Raw genomic sequence first — 24,160 nt, 5'->3', positions numbered from 1 at the left:
ATAATTAAAATGAGACATCATCTCTGTAGGAGGTTTGCATATTAAAATCACTGTGCATTTCAGTGCAGGCAGAATTTTAGTCTTGAAAAACAGCATTTGAAGCAACATACAAAAAGTGATCTACAATGAATATTCATAAATGAGAAAGCTTGGCAGTTGAACATGATTTGCTACTATTTACTATGAATCTGAGTAGGTGTGGCAAGGTGAAGCCTAACACAGTACTTTACATGTCTCTTTTCATGTCTGAGAATTAGGACTGTGCACAGAAGGGAAACACTTATAATGAAGTCAGCTCCTCACCACTCCAAACTTTTAAACTCAGGGCCTTGTGCATTCAACAAGGGCTCTACCACTTGAGCCATGTCTCAGTGCCCTCTCCAAACACTTAAGAAGGCAAAAGATGGTACTTTTCATGCATGGAGTCATTTAGGCTCTTGTAAGAAGAGAATACCATTTCCAAGGGCCACCGGCACTGGAGTGGAGTTGAGAAACTTAATTATTCGATTGATTTTCTCTTGTGTATGATTAGGGAAGCCATGTAGAAATATAATGAAAGAGTTCCAAGTTCAGAGTGTGTAGACACATCTTTATTATTTTCTTTTTTTAAATTTTTTATTGAAGAATTTATTAACATTGATTTTTACATCATATTTCAAATGTCAAGTTTAACAAACAATTATTCAAGAAGGGACTCTCTTCTAGAAGTGAGATCTTGGGCAAATTACTGCATGCTGCAAGCTGGAGTTCCTTCTTTCTAAGGTGTGGCTATTCATGTTTTTCTCAATGTGTTGTCAATGTCCCAGAATGTGATCGTGCATGTGATCTCCAATTTCAGAAGTACTTTTAGGTGTATACTACCTCTGTAATGTATATGTCACATCAGTTGTCCTTTATTTATTACAGTTAGGTAATATCACCATCATATAACAGATATGACAACACAAAGATGAAGAAAGGTAACAGAGGAGTCCAACTCTCACAAAAAGATACACCATGGCATGATGGAGCTGAGATTCAAGTCCTGCTGTCTGGGGCAATAGGAGACACTAAAAGTAATGAGAGCACCTGATGTAGTTCGCTGTAGGGAAAAATCTTTGTCTTGCAGTTCCAACTATACCACTCCATAGAAACCTTTTTGACTCTTGGCACTTCATCTCTAACGTGCAGACTAAAATACTGACTACTATGGGTATTAACTTAAATCCTTTGCTGGTTATCTGGAAAACAGCAAAAATTCAGAATGTTTGGTTTTTGGATGGCTGAACTAATACTGGAAGTGCCAGAAACACCAAAGATAGTGCCCTCTTGTTGTTGTTGTTGTTGGTCGTGGTGCTTGAACTCTGGGCATTGTTTCTGAGTTCTTCAGCTCAAGGCTATCGCTCTACCACTTGAACCACACTGCTGCTTCCAGTTTTCTGGTGGTTAATTGGAGATAAGAGTCTCACAGACTTTGGTACCTCAGCTAGCTTTGTACTGCAATTCTCAGATCTCAGCCTTCTGAGTAGCTAAGATTACAGGCTTGAGTCACCGATGCTCGGCCCCACTTCATTTTTAAACAGAAGAGAATTACAATTGGTCATTAACTATGTCTCTAACCATGGTTGGCAACATCTGTTTTATTGCCTGTGGCCTTCTTGCTGGCCCAAGTCATAACCAACTGTAAATGAAGCCTTTTATACCTCCAGGACAGCACGTAGGTTCCCTTGGTGACACGGCAGTTGCTCAGATAGCTTGATATTCCAATCCATTCTAGAGGACCCAGAACCTTCCCTTATATTCCAAATATGTGAATAATTACCATGTGTTTTTAATGTGGCACACATGGTTTTAGGAGCTTAACATCCATGAATTGATTTAAGTTTCTTATGATCACTAAGGGATAGACAATTTTACTCCCATTTTACAGATGGGAAATGAATTTGCCCAAGACCCCTTATGTGGTAAAGCTAGAATCTGAAGTAGTTAGGTTTTAGAGCCTGAGCTTATAGCCACTTCTTTCTCTCTCCCCTCATTTGTATATATCTATGTGTAAATCTATGTATGTATCTATGTATATCTCTGTCTCTTGCTCTCTCTATCTATATTTTCCTAATCAAAAGATCAAGTTCCATATGAGGTACTGTCTCATTCTGCTACAGGTCATTCATCCTAGATTTTTCATGCTTTTTGTTCATACTAAAATTAATGAATAGCTTCTGTTCACTATGCTTGTGTATGGGTGCACATGCATACATAATATATTTGTGTCAGAACTGAGGCTTGAACTCAGGGCTTTGGCATAGGCCCTTTGCTTTTTCTGTTCAAGGCTGCCACTCTAAATTTGAGCCACAGTTCAACTTCTAGCTTTTTGGGGATTAATTGGAGACTTTCCTGCCTTAGCCAGCTTTAAACTATGATCCTCAGATCTCACTCTCCTGAGTGGCTAGGATTGTAGGCATCAGCCAGCAGCACCTGGCTTTGTGTATCTGGACTTTCTTGCTGGGGCTGGCTTTGAACCATGATGCTCAGATCTCGACCCCTTGAGTAGCTAGCATTACAATTGTGATCCATTAGTGCCAGGCCCTATGTTATTTTTATGCTTCTATGTTAACATACATAGTTTGCTATCATAATTATTTGAACCTAATTACCTTTATCTTTCTTAACTGTTGGATAGCTGTTTTTCCTATCAACTACAATCTTAATTACATCATCAAAGCCTGTCATGAATTTTTTCCTTTTTGTTACCCTGTCTTGTCTTTCAAATAGTTCAAGTATTCATACTTCCTTTCTTTCTTTATTCTCAGGTTTACAACTGAGATGGAGTAGAGGGATGGGAGAGGTGGAGGTAGAGGGATAAGGAGAAGGGAGAAAAGGGGGGCTTGATTGGTAGTGAGTTGCAGTGACAGTGAAGGTATAACCCAGGGACCAGTGGTTGCAGCTTTGTTAATTTCTTAGTAACAAAGGAGATGTGTTGATTTTTTAAAAACAGAATCATCAAACGTTTATAAAGAAGGGATAAACTGCCTTACTGTGCCAGAGCTTGATATCTATCCAATTAGTGAAATTATAGAGGCACCGGAATATCTTGATTGAGTCACAGTAATTACAAAAAAGAATTGATTAATACCCATGTGTCACAGGATTCCTTAGGCTTAGTTTCGTAATGGAAAAGTTGGGTATGCTCAGCTAACTTTATTATTCCTTAGACAGCTCATTATTTTAATATACTATATTTCAACAGGTTGGCCTTATCGCCCTGTGAAATCTCTTTTTCTATGTCATGTTCCAGAGTCTGGAGTCCAGCTATGCATTATTAATGCAAGGTGGTCGAGGCTTTGCCCTATGTCAGGCACTGTACTAGGTGTGGAGTACATGGGATTTACAGTGCATTGAGCAAGCCAGCCATTTATAAAATAACCACACATGAAAATATTACACACGTGATGCCAGGCACTGGTGGCTCATGCCTGTAATCCTAGCTACTCAGGAGGCTGAGATCTGAGTATCATGGTTCAAAGCCAGCCCAAGCACAAAAGTCCGTGAGACTCTTATCTCCAATTAACCAAAAGCAGTGCTGTGACTCAAATGGTAAAGTACCAGCCTTAAGCTAAAGAGCTCAGGGACAATGTCCAGTCCCAGAGTTCAAGCCCTGTGACCACCACCACCAACCAAAAAGTGTACATGAAACTGATGATTGTGATAAATTCAATGAAATCAAAATACAAGGGACTCTAGCTAGCCTGAAGTGATCTGAGAAAGCTGGCATGAGTAATGACTGAGACAACACTCAACACAGTGGGAAAGAAGTAGGAGGCCACTACTATTAAAGAGGGAGCCTTGTGGATCCAGGAAGATGAGAAATGATTGTCATGATGCTGGATTGGAGGAGCAGGGCAGGAATAAGTGGAAGAGGGAGAGGGGGAAGGAAAGGGAGAGGATGAGAGAAAGATAGAGAAGGGGGAGGACAAAGACAAGGATAGTAGAAGTAATAATAATGGGGGAGAGGAGTGGAGAGGGAAACTAAAAGTAAGCAGAGTACTAGGTAAAAGCCATAAGGTTTTAACTTGCCTTGTGACCCTTGATGGATATAGAACTTCTTTGTATCTCAGTTTCTTTCACTTGTAAAATACAAATCATATATATATATATATATATATGTATGTCTGCATGCCTGTATTTACATATGTGTTTGTTCCCTTTATGAGGTTACATATACATCAATCTATCTATATCTATCTATACCTTTATCTCAGAAATACTTACATCATAAGGAATATATAGATAGATGGTCCATTTAAGCATGCAATATATGTTTCCTAAGGGAACACAAAGGGCCAGCAGGTATTGAGTATGTATATATATGCTTTATTCTTTATCTACACATATCAAATGTGGGGATCACATATTTTGGCTGAGAGCAGACATAGTAGAGTTGAAAGGCTTCATATTGTTCAAGATTGATTGTATTCATAAATTGCTTTGCTCAATGGCAACTCCTTTGTACAATTACTTAAAGATAATGAACTTTTTTTTAAAAAAGATGATTTTAGTTAAATATTATTTAAAAAACCTTAATAATAAAAAAGAGTATGATCCATCAATCCATCCTTCTGGGTTGAAATCTCTGTACTTTTTTTTAGCCCATTATCCCTTAGAATATTGCTTAAATTCTGTAAGCCTTCTCTTGTTTATCTGTAAGCCAAACAAGAACAATAACAACAACAACAATATGGTGATCGAATGTAAAATGACATGTGCAGAGCAGTCTGATAAACCAAACCCCTTTGCTCTCTCTCACTTTAGCCTCAGTCCTCATGGAGGGTTAGTGGGATATCATTGTGGAGATGAAAACCACTTACATAGGAACTGGAATTCTCCAGGTATTCCCAGTACTTTCTGCTTCTGATTTCTGCTTGTTTGAAAGATGCGTAGATCAATAATGGCTGATGTCCTCGAAGACAGGTGAAAGGACCTCATAGTGGGAAAAGGGGTTTGCTACCCCCTTTACACACAGCAGGAATTTCTCTGTGGATGGTTGGTAGTTTGAATCAATGCATTTCCTCCTCATTTAGAAATAAAAAGCCAACTACCATGTCAAATGTACAAATACTACTTTTCTTTTGGGAACTCATCTTATCACTCATTAGTTTATGTGGGGTCCAGGCTAAAAGGACATATCTTAGCTGTATGTAAATACTTAAGTATTGCCTTTCATTCTCCATCAGTCAGGGCTATGATGGGCCATCCTGGTGTGTTTATTTTGTCATGTTTCTGGCTGCTGTTGCCTTTGCTACCTGAATTCCTACCTGATCCCTAGCTGGTACACTAGTGGAGATTTTACCTGTAATTCTGCTTTGTACTAATCTGGCACCTGCTGACTGGTTAGGAACCTGAGAATTCCCTTCTATATTGGAAGATCCTTTCCCCATTGGATAATTAGCAAGGGATATGCTTGCAGAGAAAGAAAAATGGCAGAATAATATAAGACACGTGGGTTTTCCAATCCAGACAGTGATCCATCACTAAATAACCTATCCTTCCTCTCGCACTCCTGTCCAGTAATAGCTTATTTATCTTTACAGCTAGAGCCCATGGTGTCATTCCCACCCTCCAGGGGCCTCTTTTGTCATTTGTGCCTGGTCCTGTTGTGTAGTCATTGTTACCAGGAACCTGTCTTGAGTATGCTTCTGTTATTTGGGGTAGAAATTGGAATTTGACTTTTACTTTCCAGTGCCCATTACAGTGCTTGGCATAGAGGACACACAGTCATATATTTGTAGACAATGAAGTTCACTGCCACCCTCACCCTGCACCTGAGAAGGAAATAAAGTCCTCTCTAATTTCTACAGAGAACTGTGTATGAATATCATATAATTTCCTTTTTACTCTCACTCCTCAGTCATCTCCCTTCACCCCAACATCCCCAATTTTGGTTCATGTTGAATCTCACAGAAGTAAATCTTTCTTTAAAAATGACTAATGCCATTGTCATCCAAGGAAAGGAAAAAGCACTTACCCTTGCTGCTGAGTTAGCATTTCTTATTTAGATCATGCCACATCTCTTGCATATTTGCAATGGCATTCTCTTTTTCCTCTTTTAAAACAGAAGGAAAACATATTCCTTTTGGTTGGCTGTTGTACAGGAAATTGCTTCAGAGCAATGCCACCACTAAGTGCATCCCAGAGGTCTGAAAACAGACCAGATTCAGATGCTTGCATCACGTGGGTTCATTAATGAATTTGCAGTTTCCAGGAGGTCATACTCATAAGGGTGGGGTTCAAACAGGGCAGAAAGATACCTGAATCATTTCTGTTGAGACATGCTGTGTTTGTGTATTCAGTTCTCTTTCTGTCTGCTGTATCTGCATCTCTGATAATGATAGGGTCATGAGGACTGAGCTTAGGCTAGAACCAGGACATCCAGAGGAAGTGAGGTGCTTTAGAGCCAACGTTCTACCTGTAGCTTTGGCTCATCAGTTAGACTGGTGAGCAGCAATGAATTTTCTTGGAGAGCCTACATGGGGCCAGACATAAGAGTAGAATGCAGGTCTATGATGGGTCAGTTTTAGGAATGATTTAGCTGAAGATGGCATGGTTTGTATGTGCGACTTGTTTTTTTTTGCACCCCATTCTATTTGGCAGCAACATTCTTATACAACCCTTTTAATCTACGTTTAGCACACTTAGGTTCTGTTTATTTGGTCTATATTTACCACATTTCACAGATTTCTAACTTGCTATCCACATTTAACACTTCTTACAGTGCTGTATCCACCCTACTTGTTTTTCTTGTTCCTTCAAGTGGATTGAATATTTGCAAGTAATTCAGTCAACACACACCATCCTGGTTGCCTATGGTAGTACGATATTCACTGTAGAGTTTATTAATTTATTTTAATTTATTGCTTTTTTAACTCCAGGGGGAAGAAAAATAGGCTTCTGCAAAGTAGGTGGCATGCCACTATTTTCAGTAATTGAAAATGTTGTATTTGATGTTAATTGGGAAAATGAGCAAAGAAGAAACACCATAAAATCGGTGTGGTTTATGGGTGGATGAAATCCTCAGATCTCTCCTTTACAGTATGGCTGGTTCTAGGAGAAAATAATTAGCCGGAAAGAACTTGGAGATCATAGATTCCAGTCTTGTCAATTTTCTGTGGTGGGTATGAGGTACAAAAAGGGCAAGCGTTTTTACCCAGGGTCACCAGCCATAGTAAAGGTCCCTCCCTTCAAATGTGGTTCAGTATTCTTGCATCTATATTTTAAGAAGTGGAATTACTTTGTTGTGTTTGTTTTTGGTTTTGTTTTTTTTTTACTGGCCAAGTTATAATAAACGTTTATTTGAAAGGGCTTTTCTAAAAGTGAGAATGCAACAAAGCACCATGTATCAAAATAAAAATTCCTTTCATATCATCCTAGTGAGTGTTAATGGGGTTTCTTTACTTCAGTGTGCCAATCGTTTATTTTTATAAAGAGAAACCAGGAAAGCCAACAAAAGAATGTTCCTCTATGCAGGATGGCTTTGTGAGGAGAAGCCTGGTTCCTGTAGTTGGAGGATGTGCGATAAGGAGGGAGGGAAGAATGAGTACCGATTTTGTTTTTGTGCTGGTTTGAGGACTTGAACTTAGGGCATGGTTAGCTTTTTTTTATTGTTTGCTTCAGACCAGTGCGTTACCACTTGAGCCATACATAACTCTACTTCTGATGTTTCCCCCCCCTCTGGTTAATTATGAATAAGAGTTTCACAACCTTTCCCATCTGAGTTGGATTTGACCTTTGATCCTCAGATCTCAGCCTCCTGACTAGATAGGATTATATGTGGGAGCCATTAATGCTTAGCCAAAAGATTGTCTTTAATTGATGGCTGCTGGCATTTGGGAAGGAGCTGTTTGTCTCCCGATTTTCCAAAAGCATCGTACCTTTTTCTAACTGTAACATATATGTCCATTTAAAGTAATAATACAAATGAGACAAGGAAATGGGGGAAGACATTAATAAATGCCTCATTATTGACTGCCTGTTTATTGTCAAATATAAAGAACAGTGGATCCATGAGTGATTGAATATCTGCCCTTATGGAACTTGAATTCTATTGGGAGAGACAGTAACTCTAAACTAGAAACATGGAACAAAATGTCAGGAAATGTGAACTGATCACAATTCACATACGAGGATGAGTTACATGGCGAAAATACCTAGAGTGGTATGGTAGATATCACAGGAGAACCTGCTTTGGAGAGAGTGGCTAGGAGGTGGCATTGGCAGCAAGAATTGGAGAAGAAGCCAGAAGTGGGCAGAGGAGTTCTCTGTGGGAGAAGATGGGAGGCAGGACTGGGCTTTGTGAGCAGAGTGGAGGACGTGCGAGCAGTTTCAGAGGCAGGTTTGAATCTGCAGGTTTTGCAGGCCATGTTCATGAGGCTGTGTCTGATCCTAAGAGCAGTGGAAAACCCACTGGAGAATTCTGAGCAGGAGGCTGAGATGATGATTCAGACATGCACTTTAACAAGGCACTTCTGCCGCTGTGTGAAACCGAGGAAAAGAAGGCCATAAGGGCCCAGTCAGAAAACAGTTGCAAGAGTGTCAGGAGTGATGATAGTGACTGGGAGAATAAGAGTTGGAAGAAAGAAAGTGGGGGACGTGTACAGATTCCAGACAAGGGAACTGTATGATTTAGCTTTGGATTGGCTATAAAGCGTTGCAATGGGGGAAAAGGGTGACTTCTAGTTGCTGTTTTTCTTGAGGATCTGAATGTTATCATTTACTGACTAGGAAGTAAAGGAGAGAAATGAGGGTTAGAGAGAGAACAGGAATTCTTTGTGGGAACATATAGTTTGAAATGTGAGGTAGTTATTCAAATGGAGATATTAAGTAAGAAATTGAATATATGAATCCTTTGCTTAAGGGAAAGTTTAGGGTTGCAGATTCAAATTTGAAGGTCATTGGCCAAGGGCTTAGATATGTCACCCTGAGAATTAAGTGCGAGTTGAGGGAACCCATGCACAACACAATATTCACACCCCTTTCCTGCAGCAGGATTGATCCTGGCCCTCTAGCAGTGAGACTAAGCCTTACAGTCTGGTAATGAGCTCTCCAGGCAGCTACTACCAGTAAGTGGAGTCCTAATTCATAGGTAAAAAAGCAAGAAAAAAGTAGCAGATAAAGTAATGTTTTTTTATCTGAAACTAAATTTTAGGTGGATTTTATTAAGAGGATTTTTTTGGAGCAACAGTTAATAAACCAGTTAATAAAATTTGTTGAATTTACAAATTTTGTAGCTTACAAAATAAGTTGTTGGGGCCGGGAGTTTGGCCTAGTGGTTAAAGTGCTTGCCTAGCATGCATGAAGACCCGGGTTCAATTCCTTGGTACCACATACATAGAAAAAAAAGCCAGAAGTGGTGCTGAGGCTCAAGTGGTAGAGCTCTAGCCTTGAGAAAATCCAAGGACAGTGCTCAGGCCCTGAGATCAAGCCCAACCAAGACTGGCAAAACAAAACAAAACAAAAAAAATAAGTTGTCGATGTAGTCAATAAATTTTGAATATTCTAGAAAGTCTTGAGGTATAATTATGTAGAAAGCATAGTAGTATGTATGTATGTATGTGTGTGTGTGTGTGTGTGTGTGTGTGTGTGTGTGTGTGTGTGTGTGTGTGTGTATGTATGTATGTATGTATTGCCAGTCCTGGGGCTTGAACTCAGGACCAGGGCACAAACCTTGAGCCTCTTTATAACCAAGACTAGTATTCTAACACTTGAGCCACATTGTTACTTTCAGTTGGACTTTCCTGGGCTGTCTTTGAACCATGATCTTTAGATATCAGCCCACTGAGTAGCTAGGATTATATTCATGAGTCACTGGCACCCAGCTTATTTTTCGTTTTTTAGATAACTATTTATACAGTCCTTCCTGTATATTCCAGACTTGTTTAGAAGTCATGATGCTTCTATTTCAGTTTCTCTAGTGCTGAGACCAGAGGGAGCTCATAGTGATATCATTTCTTCTTCTTCCTCCTCCACCACCTTCTCCTCCCTATCTTCTTCCTGCTCTTTCTCCTTCTTTCTAAGGATGGAATCAAGCAGGAGCTAGGCAAATGTTCCTGTGGCTTGTGTCACACAGCCTTTTTATTTGTTTTAGGAGCTGCATAACTTTTGCCTGAGACTATTTAGCCTCTACCTCCTGAGTATCTGAGATTACAAGTGTGAACTACAATGCATAGCTCAGTGTGACTATCTTTTATTTCAGCCTTTAAAAATTGGTCATTTAAAAATTATCCTTAAGATAAGAGGTTCATTCAGCATGTCAGTTTGAGAGTACAGTGAATCTTGACCATGTCACTCCTTGTAGTATTCTCCCTAGCTCTCTCTACTTCACCCATTGCCTAGTGTGAGCTAGTTCCATTTTCACATGTATATGTTCTGTATAATGACTGTATTCTTTGACAAAGGTGACTGTATGCCACTTAGCAGTAGTGCCATGCAGGACTCTCTTTGGACAGAGAAGCAAGTATGTGAAGGTAGGTTGCATGCTAGAGTAATGCTCTGCTTGGCTAGGTGAATTCTTATATTGGATTCCTTGGTTTCTACCATTCATATCTCTGACTTTCTCAGCTGGGAAAGACGTGTTGTTGTTTTCCTGCCAGTGTTACATAAGGGAAGCAGCGATTTGTAAAAAAATGGGCTAAGCTGGCAGCTCTGAGATACCATAAAGCTCATTTCCGCTAGTTGCTGAGGATACTGACCCCGAGAATTCAAGCATCTTTTCCAAATATCAGTTCAGGATGAGATTCTTTAAAGTTGTTATAGTAAATTTTCAACATTGCTTGGGCAATGCAGCCTTTGACAGTCTATGATTTTCACAAACTCCTCACTTAGCCCTAGAGGAATGATTAAGTAGTTCTCAACAGTCAGAAGGCATGGTCAGCATGCAAGAGGATGCTGCCACACACCTCTGATGGTCCTTCAGCATCCCCTGAGTAGCCCTCTCTAACTTTGTTCAGTTGCTTCTCCTTTCTGATGCCAGTAAATGTAGTGTGAAATACTGAGCTACCACTCTGCCAATCATGATGAAGAGGAAGCCTTGATGTGAAGTGATGGATGTTTCCTATCATGCCAATATCAAAGAAAGCAACTTTTATCCAGGAGCAGGATTAGCTGGACTCACATACTTCTAGACCTGCTTGAATTGGTTTCAACTTCAATAAATATTTCATGAGGAAAGTAATCCATTGTATGTTTACAGAGAAATTCCAGGCATGCTTACAGATCATGAGTGTGTCTTATATTTATTCTATAAGCAAAGACAGAGTTGTCTGGCCTTATAAGTGCTAGTCATCTCTATACCAGGAACAAAGCAAAGATAGATCTGTTAGATGCATAGCAAGGAGATGGAAATCGAGTCCATGGGAAATTAAAAATGGATGGCCGCTGAGTGGCTATAAATTCTGTTAGGCCCAAGGTTCTCTAAATTTTAGGACTGTCTTTGCCACACCTTATTTACAGCAGCTTAATTGGTTGAATTGCTCAGTGTCCCATCCACATTCATGTAAGAAAAATCACTGGTCAATTATGAACTTGTCAAAGTGATAAGGAGACAATGTGACAGAGATTGCATTTCTGGGTTTTTCACTGTAGGACTGTGGCTGTATGGAGTGGGAAATGGCATCTGAAAATCAAAGCTTGTGATGAGGGGGGAAGATGAAAAAAATGCACCCTAGATCCTTGAACATGAATTTGTAACAGCGATCTTTTCTCCCTCCTTTCTCCTCTTTCTTTCTCCTCCTGTATTTCTTTCTTCTTTTCCTTAATCTTCTCTCCTCCTCTGTCTTTTCATTGCTCCCCCCCCTTTTTGATTCTTAGATATAGACAGAGAGATCCACGCTGCCCCTCGTGTGAATGCGAAATTAATTCAGTTGTTCCGGAATAAGAGTGACTTCACGTTTTTGGCCACTGTAAAACAGAAGCCATTGACATCAGGAGTGATTCTGTCCATTCGAGAACTGGAACACAGGTAAGGAAGGGTTTTCTATTTTTGAAAATCTCAGACTGTGACATGCCCGGAGTTTAGAGATGGATGCTCAGCAGAAACATTTAGCTAACTGTAATGCTGTTATTGTTCACTATCTTAGTGACGTTACGTTGCATTAAGAAATTATTTTTTGGTGGGGTGCTCAGATCAGAATTGTTTGAGGCCAGTGTAGGCAAAGGTTCATAAAATTGCATGTTACCTGATATATCGGATATATTTGTATTTGGTTATTTGAAATTGGATAGGGAAGGGGGGAAAACAAGATGAGGGTTGGGGGTGGGGGGGAGGGAAATGGGGACCAAGACAGGTGGAAGGGTATCAATGTATGTGAATTGATGTAACTTCTATCTGGAAAATATCATGTAGCCCTTCTATTAATTACAATAAAAATATATGAAAAAAATAAAAAATAAAACGACAACATCAACAACAAAAAACCCAAAATAGGCCTGCCTAAAGAAATTGATTCATCTAAAATTTTTCCATATATGTCAGTTTTTTAAATGAAATTTACTATATTAATATAGTGTTAATATAACTGTGTCAAATTAATATCTTAAGAACAAATTATTTGTAAGTTGCTGAACATACACTGTAACACAAAAAATAAAAATATGTATAAAAGCAAAAAAAAAAAAAAGAAACAAGCCAAGGAAGGTGTGGTACATTTCTGCAATCTTATCTATGGAGAAAGATAGTTTAGGAGGTTTGTGATCTGAGGTTATCCCTGAGGAAAAACATGAGAATCTATCTGAAAAAATAGCTAAAGCAAAAACAAAAAAAGCTGGAACATGGCTCAAAAATTAATTTGGGGGAAGGTAGCATTATGTTCATTCTCGAAGGTCAACTCAAAAGTGTCTTTTCATCTGTCCTCTGGCTGCCTCTGTTCCTATAAAATGTATTGTATCTACCATACTTAGGTCATAAGCAAGTTAGTTAATTTTATTTAACCACCTTCAATAGTTGCCATGTATTATGTACTTCAATAGAAACAGCTTATATGAAAGTGAATAATAGGGAATTTGTACTCCAGGGATCACCTAAGCTAGAAGGTAATATAGATGAGTAAATACCATAAAGTAGGCAGGGTCACTTCAGCTTAGGGAAGCATCATCCACAAGAGGCCCCAAAAGAATGACGGTTTTAGAGGGAGTAAAACATGAGGTGATATTCATCTGGTGGAGGGGAATAGGGGAATAGGAGGGATGGGACAACACTGCAGAAATACTGAGATTTTTAAGGAGGATCCTATCAGGGTATATGTGATTGGAACTAAAGGTGTGTCTGGCAAAGCATTAGAGTTTGAGGTGGGCAAGTGAGAGGTGATGTTACGGAGGAAAGAACAAGCCAGATCATTGCAATTCCTCAGTGCCATCTTGAAAATCTTGTATTCAAGTCCCCAGATGTGGATTCTTTCTCTTATTTTATGTACATATTAATTGTGCAGTTTGAGGAGTTTCACTGTGATATTTGCATGCATGCATTTAATAATATGCTTTGATCATGTTTGCCCTTCTATTAGTCTTCATTAGCCTTCATCTCCCACCTCTTTCCTATCTTGTTAACAATTTATAAAATGGGGTTGTATTATGACTTGTCATACATAAAATATAGTTCAATCATCTTCTCATGCCTCACTTTCTCTTAGCCCACTAGTTAACACCCCCAGTAGTCACCATTTTTATTTTTATGCTTTCTATGTAAAGAACCATCTGAGAGAAAACATACCACATTTTTTTAAAACAGTGTAGCTTTCATTTAATATGATTTTTCCATTTCCACCATTTTTTTTTGCCCCCATTCCTGGAGCTTGAATTGAGGGCCTGAGCACTGTCCTTGGCTTTCTCAAGGCTAGAGCTCTACTACTTGAGCCATAGCACCATTTTCAGCTTTTTCTATGTGTGTGGTACTGAGGAATCGAACCTTGGTATTTGTGCATGCTAGGCAATCACTCTACCACTGGGCCAAACACCTACCCCATTTCCGCCTTGGGTATTTTTTTTTTTTTGCTGTTTTTTTTTTCTTCCTTGGGATCAAGTAATATTCCCATGGTGTGTATGTACCACATTGTCTCTACCCATTTATTGAATGTTGGGCTGCTGGGCTGGTCATTGTGACTAGTGTATCAATAAACACCGGGGGATGATATACTAGTTTCCATGCCACATATATACCAAAGAGTGGTGTACTTTTTTGAGGACTATCCATGCATCTTTCTAGAGTAGCTGTGCCACTTTAGATTCTAAACTAGCAATGCATGGAGGTTCCTCTTGACAATGAATTTATTCCTTAAACTTTAAAAATTATCTTCAAATAGTTGTACAAAGGCGTTTCAATTCACTATGTCTATTTGTGAGTACAATACATCTTTTTTTTTTTCTGTCAGTTGTGGGGCTTGGACTCTGGGCCCTACCTCTTGAGCCACAGTGCCACTTCCAGTTTTCTAGTGATTAATTGGAGATAAGAGTCTCATGGTCTTTATTGCCTGGGCTGGCTTTGAACTGCAATCCTCAGGTGTCAGACTCCTGGGCAGCTAGGCGTGAGCCACTATGCCCGGCTTTAATGCATCTTGATAAATGTCACCCCTTCCATCCTCCAGGCAATGGAGTTCAGAATAATGATTATTGGGTAGCCTAAAAAGCAATTCAAAATTTTTGCTAGCAGTTTTATTTATGCTGCTATGTCGACAATGTTTCTGGAGAAGCCACTAGCAGGTCCTTTATCAAATAAGTCATGCCTCTTCCCCCTACTTTTTTTCATATATTTTTATTGTAATTAATAGAAGGGTTGCATTATATTCACCAGATAGAATGTGCATTACTTCACAAACACTGATACCCTTTCTCATGTCATGGTCCCCCCACCGCCGCTCATGTTGTTTTCCCCCCTTCCCTATCCAATTTCAAATAACCAATCAAGCACATATATATATATATATGTATATATATATATATATAACATATCAGATAACAAGGTGAAATACTGTAACAATAGGAGATAACCAAGGGACAGCAAAAGAGATGAGAGATAACATAGTACATTAAGGACAACAATCACTCATTATATGGCTTTTGTTTCTATATCCTGGAGGTCTTTTAATTTAACATCATTCTATATAGCCTTATGTATCTAGGTTTTGTTCTATTGTAAATCTCTGCTAGGAGAGACCAAGGTTTCTACTGATTATGACAAATGAAGGAAACCATTGAGCCTATATTCCTTTGAGTCCTCTTACTTCGTTTAATATGATTTTTTCTAAGTCTTTCCATTTCTTTACAAATGTGCCTCCTACTTTTTTGCCTCTCACTTTTGCTTACCTTTTTGTTGAAATTTGATGCTGTAGCAATTTTACTGGTTAGTTGGAGATAAAGGAACTCAATGGATTTTTCTGTCCTGGTGGGCCTTGAACTGCAAATCTTGGATCTCAGCCATCTGTAACAAATATGAATCCTCCATCATCAAAGTTCTTTTGCCTCTTTACAAGGATTCTAGGATCTAATGGATAGGATAGAGCTTTCCTGCAGACACTTAGCATGGTCATGTGGCCAGATGTATAATAAGAAGACCAAGGGTTTGGGACTTTTCTTTGTTTAGTAGCAGAGAATTTAGGTATCTGATGGGTAGAATGTCAGTGACCCTCATTCCTTTTGAGGATCTCTCTTGTGTGATCCTGATTTTATAACATAACCAGGATTAATTAAATATGTTTACCATATTAGAAATATAAGTATTATAAAATTCTTGATTTTATTGTTTCTATGAACCCATAGTTTTAGGCTATTCTCAGAGTTATAGATTCATTATCACTATCAATTTTGGAACATTTCTGTCTCTCCTGAAGACTGCCCCTCCAATATGTAAATATCCTTCTATTTATTTAGGTCTTCATTAATTTATTTCAACAGCTTTAGTTTTTATAGTATTAGTTTTTCATGATTTTAAATATATTTCCAGGTATTTTTGATGTTATTGCATATGGCATTATTTTCCTAATTTTATTTTGGGGTTACTCATAACTATTACATAGAAAAGCAGCTGCATTTTGTGTATTGATTTTACCTTTTAGCATCTATGGTAAGCTTATTTACTAGTTATGATAGATTTCCTGCCTGAGCACCCTTCTCCCCGCCCCCTCCCATATTTCTTTGGATTTTTTTGCATATGAGATGACCTTGTCTTCAAATCAAAGTCATTTCTTCCTTCTTACCTGAATGCATTTATTTAATTTTCTTGCCTAATTAGCTTGAATAAGAATGGTCTTGAATAGAAATGGTGAAAGGCAACATTACTGATCATAAGGAGAAAGCTTTCCATTTTTACCAGGAAGCATATGTATTAGTTGTGGACCCACAGAGACTCTGAGCCCAGTAGAAGGAGGTGAATATTCTTTGTCAGGTTAAATGTGTTCCATTCTATTCCTTATTATTCAGTGTTTTCTTATAAAGGAGTGTTACTTTTGTTTTTACATTCTATTTCTCCATCTACTAGGATGCTCATGTTGTTTCTACTCTATATTTTATTAACGTGTCATATTAAGCAAATTGATTTTTGAATGTGAAACCAAGCTTGCATTCCTCTATGTGTGTATGTATGTGTATCACTGTTCACTCATTCATTCATGATCAACAGGCTGATTTACACCTTTGGATATTGAGTGAGATATAGGAGTGCAATTTTTCTTCCTCTGGGATTGCTGAATCATATGGTAATTCATAATGGGCTTATTGATTGTAATTCCTATCAATACTGTGTGAGGGTCACATTGATGTCAACACTAATCTTTTGTCTGTTTGACAATAGCCATGAAATGGGTATGAGGTACAATGGCAATGTGGTTTTAATTTGCATTTCCCTGTGGATTAATAATATCGCTATTATTAAACATTTGAAACATTCATCCATTGGCCTTTTGGGCCATTTATGTAACTCCTTTTGGAAAATGTCTCTTAGATAAGTTGCTTGATTTTTTAATTGGGTTGTTTGTTTTCTTTCTTTGATATCTATATAATTTTGAATATTAATTATTTAGGATAATATTTTTCCATATATTTTTTATTGTAAATAATAGAAGGGTTACATTATATTCACCAGATAGAAGGTACATTACTTCACAAATATTGATACCCTTTCTCATGTCATGGTCCCCATTTCCCTCCCCCACCTCTCCTCCAATATCTTGATTTCCCCCCTTCCCTCTCCTATTTCAAATAACCAATTAAGCATATATAAAATACATCAGATAACAAGGTGAAATTTTTTAACAATATGAGATAAACAAGTGACAGCAAAAGAGATGAGAAGTAACATAGTACATTTAGGACAACTATCACTCATTATATGGCTTTTGTGTCTTTTTTTCATATATTTTTTATTGTAATTAATAGAAGGGTTACATTATATTTGCCAGATAGAAGGTACATTAATTCATGTACATTGATACCCTTTCTCATGTCTTGGTCCCCATTTCCCTCCCCACCAACCGCCACCCTCATCTTGTTTTCCCCCCTTCCCTATCCAATTTCAAATAACCAAATACAAATATATCCAATATATCAGATAACAAAGTAAGATACTGTAACAATATGAGATAATCAAGAGATAGCAAAAGAGATGAGAGATAACATAGTACATTAAGGACAACAATCACTCATTATATGGCTTTTGTTTCTATATCCTGGAGGTCCTTTCATTTAGCATCATCCTATATGGCCTTATGTATCTAGGTTTTGCTCTATTGCAAATCACTGCTAGGAGAGACCAAGGTTTCTACTGATTATGACATATGAGGGAAACCACTGAGCCTAAGTTCCTTTGAGTCTGGCTTACTTCACTTAATATGATTTTTTCTAAGTCTTTCCATTTCCTAACAAATGGGGCGATGTCATTCTTTCTGACAACAGCATAGAATTGTGTACAAATACCACATGTTGTTGATCCACTCCTCAACTGAGGGACATCTGGGTTGGTTCCATATCTTTGCTATGGTAAATAGTGCTGCAATGAACATCGTTGTGCTGGTGGATTTAGTCTGACCTTGTTTCTGGACAATTGGGTAAATGCCTAGTAGTGGAATTGCTGGGTCATAGGGGAGCTCTATGTTTAGTCTTTTGAGGAACTGCCATACTGCTTTCCATAGTGGTTGAACAAGTTTGCACTCCCACCAATAGTGTAGTAGTGATCCTTCCTGGCCACATCCTCTCCAAAATCTGTTGTTACTAGTTTTCTTGATCCTGGCCATTCTAACTGGAGTGAGGTGGAATCTTAGCGTTGTTTTGATTTGCATTTCTTTTATAACCAGAGATGCTGAGCATTTCTTCATGTGTCTATAGGCCATTTGTGTTTCTTCTTCAGAGAAGACTCTCTTTAATTCTTTTGCCCATCTTTTAATGGGATGGTTGTTTCTTTGGAGATTAGTTTTGGGGTGATTCAATTTTTTGGGTTGTTGATATATTTTAAAACTTTCCCTCTTTGCAGATGACATGATTCTGTATTTAAAGAATCCTATAGGGGCCGGGAGTTTGGCCTAGTGGTAGAGTGCTTGCCTAGCATGCACGAAGACCCGGTTCGATTCCTTGGTACCCCACATACATAGCAAAAAGCTGGGAGTGGTGCTGAGGCTCAAGTGGTAGAGTGCTAGCCTTGAGAAAGTCTAAGGACAGTGCTCAAGCCCTGAGCCCAAGCCCAGGACTGGCAAAAAAAAAAAAAAAAAAAAAAAAAAAAAGAATCCTATAGACTCCACTCCCAAGCTCCTTGAGCTGACTCAAAACTTTGGAAGGGTAGCAAGGTATAAAATTAACCCTCAAAAATCAACCACCTTCCTCTACGCCAACAGTGAGAAGAATGCGGCAACAATCAGGAAAGCAACTCCTTTTGCAATAGCTTCAAAGAAAATAAAGTACGTAGGAATTACCTTAACTAAGAATGTAAAGGACCTTTTTGATGAAAACTTTAAAACCCTGAAAAAGGAAATTAAAGCAGAATTGAGGAAATGGAAAACCTCCCATACTCCTGGATTGGAAGAATCAACATCGTGAAAATGACAATCTTGCCAAAGGCTATCTACAAATTCAGCGCAAACCCATTAATATCTCAATGTCATTCTTTAAAGAAATAGAACAGGCAATCCAAAATTTCATATGGAATAATAAAAGACCTCGTATAGCAAAAACACTTCTTAGCAGAAAGAACAGCGCAGGAGGAATTTCAATACCGAACTTTAGACTCTATTACAGAGCTATAATTATCAAAACAGCTTGGTACTGGCACAAGAACAGGCCTGAAGACCAATGGAATAGAACTGAGGACCCAGATATTAAACCACAGACCTATGGCCACCTAATCTTTGACAAGGGAGCCAAAAAAATAGAATGGAAGAAAGACAGCCTCTTCAACAAGTTGTGCTGGCAGAACTGGATAAGCACCTGGAGAAAACTAAAGTTGGATCTTTCTTTGTCACCCTGAACTAGAATTAACTCCAAATGGATCAAAGACCTGGAGGTAAAAGCTGACACACTGAAAACTTTACAAGAAGGAATAGGAGATACACTAGGCTTCCTTGGCACAGGTAGAAACTTTCTTAATAAGGACCAAGAATCACAACAAATCAGAGAAAGGCTGGATAAGTGGGACTGCATTAAACTGCAGAGCTTTTGTATGGCAAAGGACATAGCTAGTAAATTAATTAGGAAGCCTACAGAATGGGAGAAGATCTTTTCCAACCACACAACGGATATGGCTTTTGTTTCTATATAGGATAATAATTTGATGCAGTTTCTTCCATTAGGATGCAGCACTATCACTTTTGATGGTTCGATTTGCTGTGCAGAGAATTTTAGTTATGTGTGGCACCATCTGCCTATTTTTGTGTTTGTTTCTTATGATTTTGAGCTCATTTTCAAAAGAGTCAGTGCCAAGATCAATGCCACAAGGCCTTTTCCATCATGTCCTCCAGGATTTCCATAGTTTCAGTCTTTGCATTTGTCTTTATCCCAGTTTGAGTTGATTTTCATCTGTGGTGTGAGATAAATGTCTAATTTTTATTTTTCTACACGTGAATATCCACTTTTCTCAAATTCACTTATTGAAAACATTATCCTTTCTGCATTACATGTGCTACATGTGTTCCTGTTAAATACCTGTGTCACATGAATATATGGATTTATTTCCAGGTTCCCAGGTTCTCATTTCTGTTCTGCTTATGTATGTATTGAGTAGGAGATGTTTCTCCATTTGTTTGTGTCTTTTCAAATTCCTTTTTTCAAGGTATTATAGTTTTCAGAGTGGAGATTTTTTAATTTATTGGTTTAATTAATCACTAAGGATTTGTTCTTTTATAATTATCGTAAATGGAATTGTTTCCTTAATTTCTTCTTAAGTTAGTTTGCTGTTACTGCATAGATACCCTATTAAGTCCTGTAGTTGCTGAGTTTGCATCCTGAAACTTTTAGTGAGTTAATTCTGTTTTTCAGTTATGTCATCAGCAATCAGGGTAGTAATTTAACTTTTTCCTTTCAAATCTCTTTCTCTCTCTTTTTCTCTCTCTCTCTCTTTTCTCTCACTCTCTCATTTTTCTTCTCTCATTCCTGATGGCTCATTATATTGAGTAGAAAAAGGGAAGCGGGGAGTCTTGCTTTTATTCTAAATCTTGGAGGAAAAGCTTTTCACTTTCCCCATTGAGAATGACTTTAGGTGTGACCTGAAATATATGGCATTTATTTGGAAATTGCTGTATGCGTTGTACTGAGTTAAAATGATAAGTCATACATGTCCTGTAAACATTCCCCTTATAGAATTAGCCTGAAAATAATTCAATTTAAAAATGATATGTAAATGTAATTGGGAAAGTACAGAAAATATTTAGTACAGAAAATATTTGTTCTGAAAACTACAGCAACAGTTTGGGTTGCTAATATGTTTGGGATATGCTAAGGAAAATTTTTTTGTTATTGAATATTTATTTTTAATTTTTGCAATATAATTTGAGATAGTTAGATCAGTTTATATCTTCTAGAAAACCACAATTTTACTGCGATTGTGGGGTTTTTTGGTAAGTAGCATTACATTCTCTTAATATAAATTTTGTATTTGAAGTTAGTTATCTTCTATTTCTAATGTGAAATAAATATATATTTTCTTTTGTCTAAGTCCTCATGAGATTGTGTAATTTATTGATCTTTTTAATGAAATAGCTTTTAGTTTCATTGACCAGTCTACTGTTTTTCATTTCAGGATCATTGATTTCTTCTTCTTACTTCATTTTGAGTTTTCTTGTTGCCATTGCTACCAGCTTCTTAAAAATGTTTAGGTCATTTCCCCCCACTGTTTTCCATTTGTTGTTCAAGTGGAATCACTTAAGATTTTATATTTTCTTGAAGCTATCCTTTGATTATGGTCATTGTTATGTCTATGCAGTGCTTCCATTTTCAGTTTCCTTAGGTAGATCTAGTTTCAGTGTTACTTTGACCCTATGTAGAGAAATTAAAAATTACATAGTGAATACACTAAACAAAACAAGGCCAGGAATTTGGCCTAGTGGTAGAGTGCTTGCCTGACATACACGAAGACCCAGGTTCGATTCCTTGGTGCCACATACATAGAAAAAAGCCGGAAGTGGTGCTGAGGCTCAAGTGGTAGAGTTCTAGCCTTGAGAAAGTCCAAGAACAGTGCTCAGGTCCTGAGTTGAAGCCCCAGGACTGGCCAAAAAAATATACCAAGAGGGAAATTTCTGGCTTTATTGTTAATCAAAGACAGCCCATATATTTTTTTATTTAGGTCTTTAGATTTTTTAGATTTTTTAAAATTTACTGGAAAATTTCTGGGCATCTTTTACAGGCTCAATATGTTTAATTTAGAGGGACACATTTTTTTTTTTGCCAGTCCTGGGCTTGGGCTAAGGGCCTGAGCACTGTCCTTGGACTTTCTAAAGGCTAGAGCTCTACCACTTGAGCCACAACACCACTTCTGGTTTCCTTTCTATGTATGTGATACCAAGGAATTGAACCCATGTCTTTGTACATGCTAGGCAAGCACTCTACCTCTAGAGTCCCCTCTACCTGGAGGGACACATTTTAGACCAATGGGCCGTTTTTGTGTGTGGATAAGTAGATATGCAGATATAACTTCATAAGTAATGCCTTTCAGTTATGCTATCTCACTTGTATGTGTTTACTCATTAATTTATTTTCTACTTGTGCCTTGTATTTGAGAGAGGCAAATGAATCACTTCTGCTGTCATTCCTGTTTTATCATAGTCTCCTTGGATAGGTGTCAGGGCAGTCTATAGATATCCTGAGTTACAGGCATCATACTGCATTGACTGCTACTGGAAAAATTAGGGCCAGCATTATGCTAAGGAAGATGGAATAGAAACTTTGGGACAACTAGATAGTATTTATCTTGACTGAATAGGATGTTTAGTCTCTACCCAAATATATGAAAACAATAAGAGTTTGCCTCACATTGAAGCATTCATACTAAATATTTTGTTCATATTAAATGAACAGAAGTTCTCTCTCTGTCTCTCTCTGCCTCTGTCTCTCTCTGCCTCTGTCTCTGTTTCTTTCTGCCTCTGTCTCTCTTTGTCTCTTTGTCTCTTTCTCATCATGGCTTCTCAGAATCCTTATGACTAGTTTCCACTGATTATCATGGATTATATGGACATTCTCATAGGGGCAGTGTCACCCTATATGTATTACAGTGGAGAGGCTAAAGAAGATAGTTATAGTTGGAAAGGTTTTGGAATTTGAAGACTAATCAACAATATGTACATTTCCAGAATTAGAGGTGCTTGTAATTCACCTGGCACAGGAAAAAGTTGATTTAAAGCATCATGATGATGATGATGTTAAGGTAGACATTTGGTAATAAGAGGAGATAGCTGGATGAGACAACAGTCATCTTCCTCTTGACTGGGTGGTTAAAAGAAAATGATGACTATTCACCACAGTCTCCTGGTGTTGTTGAGGTTCCAGTCCAAAGTCACCTTCACTGATGACGCAGAACGGGGGAACAGCCTTGCAGATCTGAACCACCTTCATGGCCGTGCTGCACACCACAGGAGGCATTCATCCAGCCGCATGTTTCCAAAGCTGCGAGCCAGAGAAACTTCTTTTACTGTTTTGGGAGTCACTGTTTCCAATTCCTGCTTGGCTCCCAGCTATTCTCAGGCAAGGTCATTATTGAATTAATGGCTGAAAAGTTCATTCCGTGGCAGAGTGCCTTCTGGCCAGAGGCAGGCATTGCTTACCTGGTGAGGACCTAACAACCTGAGGTGGATTATTTGGAAGATTGCGATTCCTTTATACTAGAAGTGAACTTCTTTCCAAAATATCTGGAAACTCCCTAGGTAACAGAGTCATCTCACTTCCCAGGGATAACTTAAGTGGGTAGAAAAAGTGAAATGGAAAAGTTAAATATAAAGACCATTGAAAAAGTACTTGGAGGTTGTAATTGAAAAAAAAAAGACTTTTATGTAATGGAATCCGTGCTCTGTTATTAATTCTAACCTATATTTCAAATGTGGTGGATTTTCTTTTAAAGTACCATTTGAGCACATTGGAAGAGGGAGAAAGATGAATTTGTCTTGTTGAACTATCTTAATGGCACTGCTGATTTAGTGTTTATTTATTTTTTTCAGATCCAAATTTGTTAAGATAGAGCTTTGTTAAAATAGAAAGCTTAATTAACAGAGATTAAAACTAATTGAACATTCTGCCAGTCTATGAAACTATAAGACATAATGGTAAATCTTCTGTTTTTCAATTTTATTTCTAGATTATAGATCAAATTATATCTCAATGTAATTAGATGGGAAACTGAAAGTCATGATCCAAGAAAAAACTCTCACATTACTGTGAGAAGATGAAGAGGATACTCTGGTCCTTTAAAAAATTTAATTTTATTGTTAAAATGATGTGCAGAGAGGTTACAATTACATACATAAGATAGTGAGTATATTTCTTGTTAGACATTGTTACCTCCTCCCACTTTCCCTACTTCCGCCTCCCCAAAGTTGTAGAGTTCATTTCCAATGTATTGTTTTGTGAATATCACTGTTACAGGGGTTCACACTTTCATCTTTTCTTTTTTCTTTTTTTTTTCTTTTGGTTGGTTATTGGGCTTGAACTCTGGGCCTGGGCATTGTTCCTGAGCTCT

At 38.0% G+C, this 24,160-nt stretch overlaps 1 protein-coding gene across 2 annotated transcripts in view; it reads left to right on the top strand.

The window, feature by feature from the left end:
* Positions 1 to 24,160, top strand: part of Nell1 (neural EGFL like 1) — a 761,263-nt gene that overhangs the window by 58,463 nt on the left and 678,640 nt on the right. For both annotated transcript variants that reach the window (XM_090347997.1, XM_090347996.1), the window contains exon 3: positions 11,839 to 11,989. In XM_090347997.1, the coding sequence (XP_090204123.1) occupies positions 11,839 to 11,989 (151 nt within the window). The remainder of the gene's footprint in view (positions 1 to 11,838; positions 11,990 to 24,160) is intronic.

Source organism: Megascapheus bottae, chromosome 16, assembly GCF_031878675.1.
Source record: "Megascapheus bottae isolate mThoBot1 chromosome 16, mThoBot2.hap1, whole genome shotgun sequence".
Classification (NCBI taxonomy): Eukaryota; Metazoa; Chordata; class Mammalia; order Rodentia; family Geomyidae; genus Megascapheus; species Megascapheus bottae.
The sequence above is the reverse complement of the archived record's forward strand: the minus strand, read 5'-3'. Positions and strand labels throughout refer to the sequence as shown.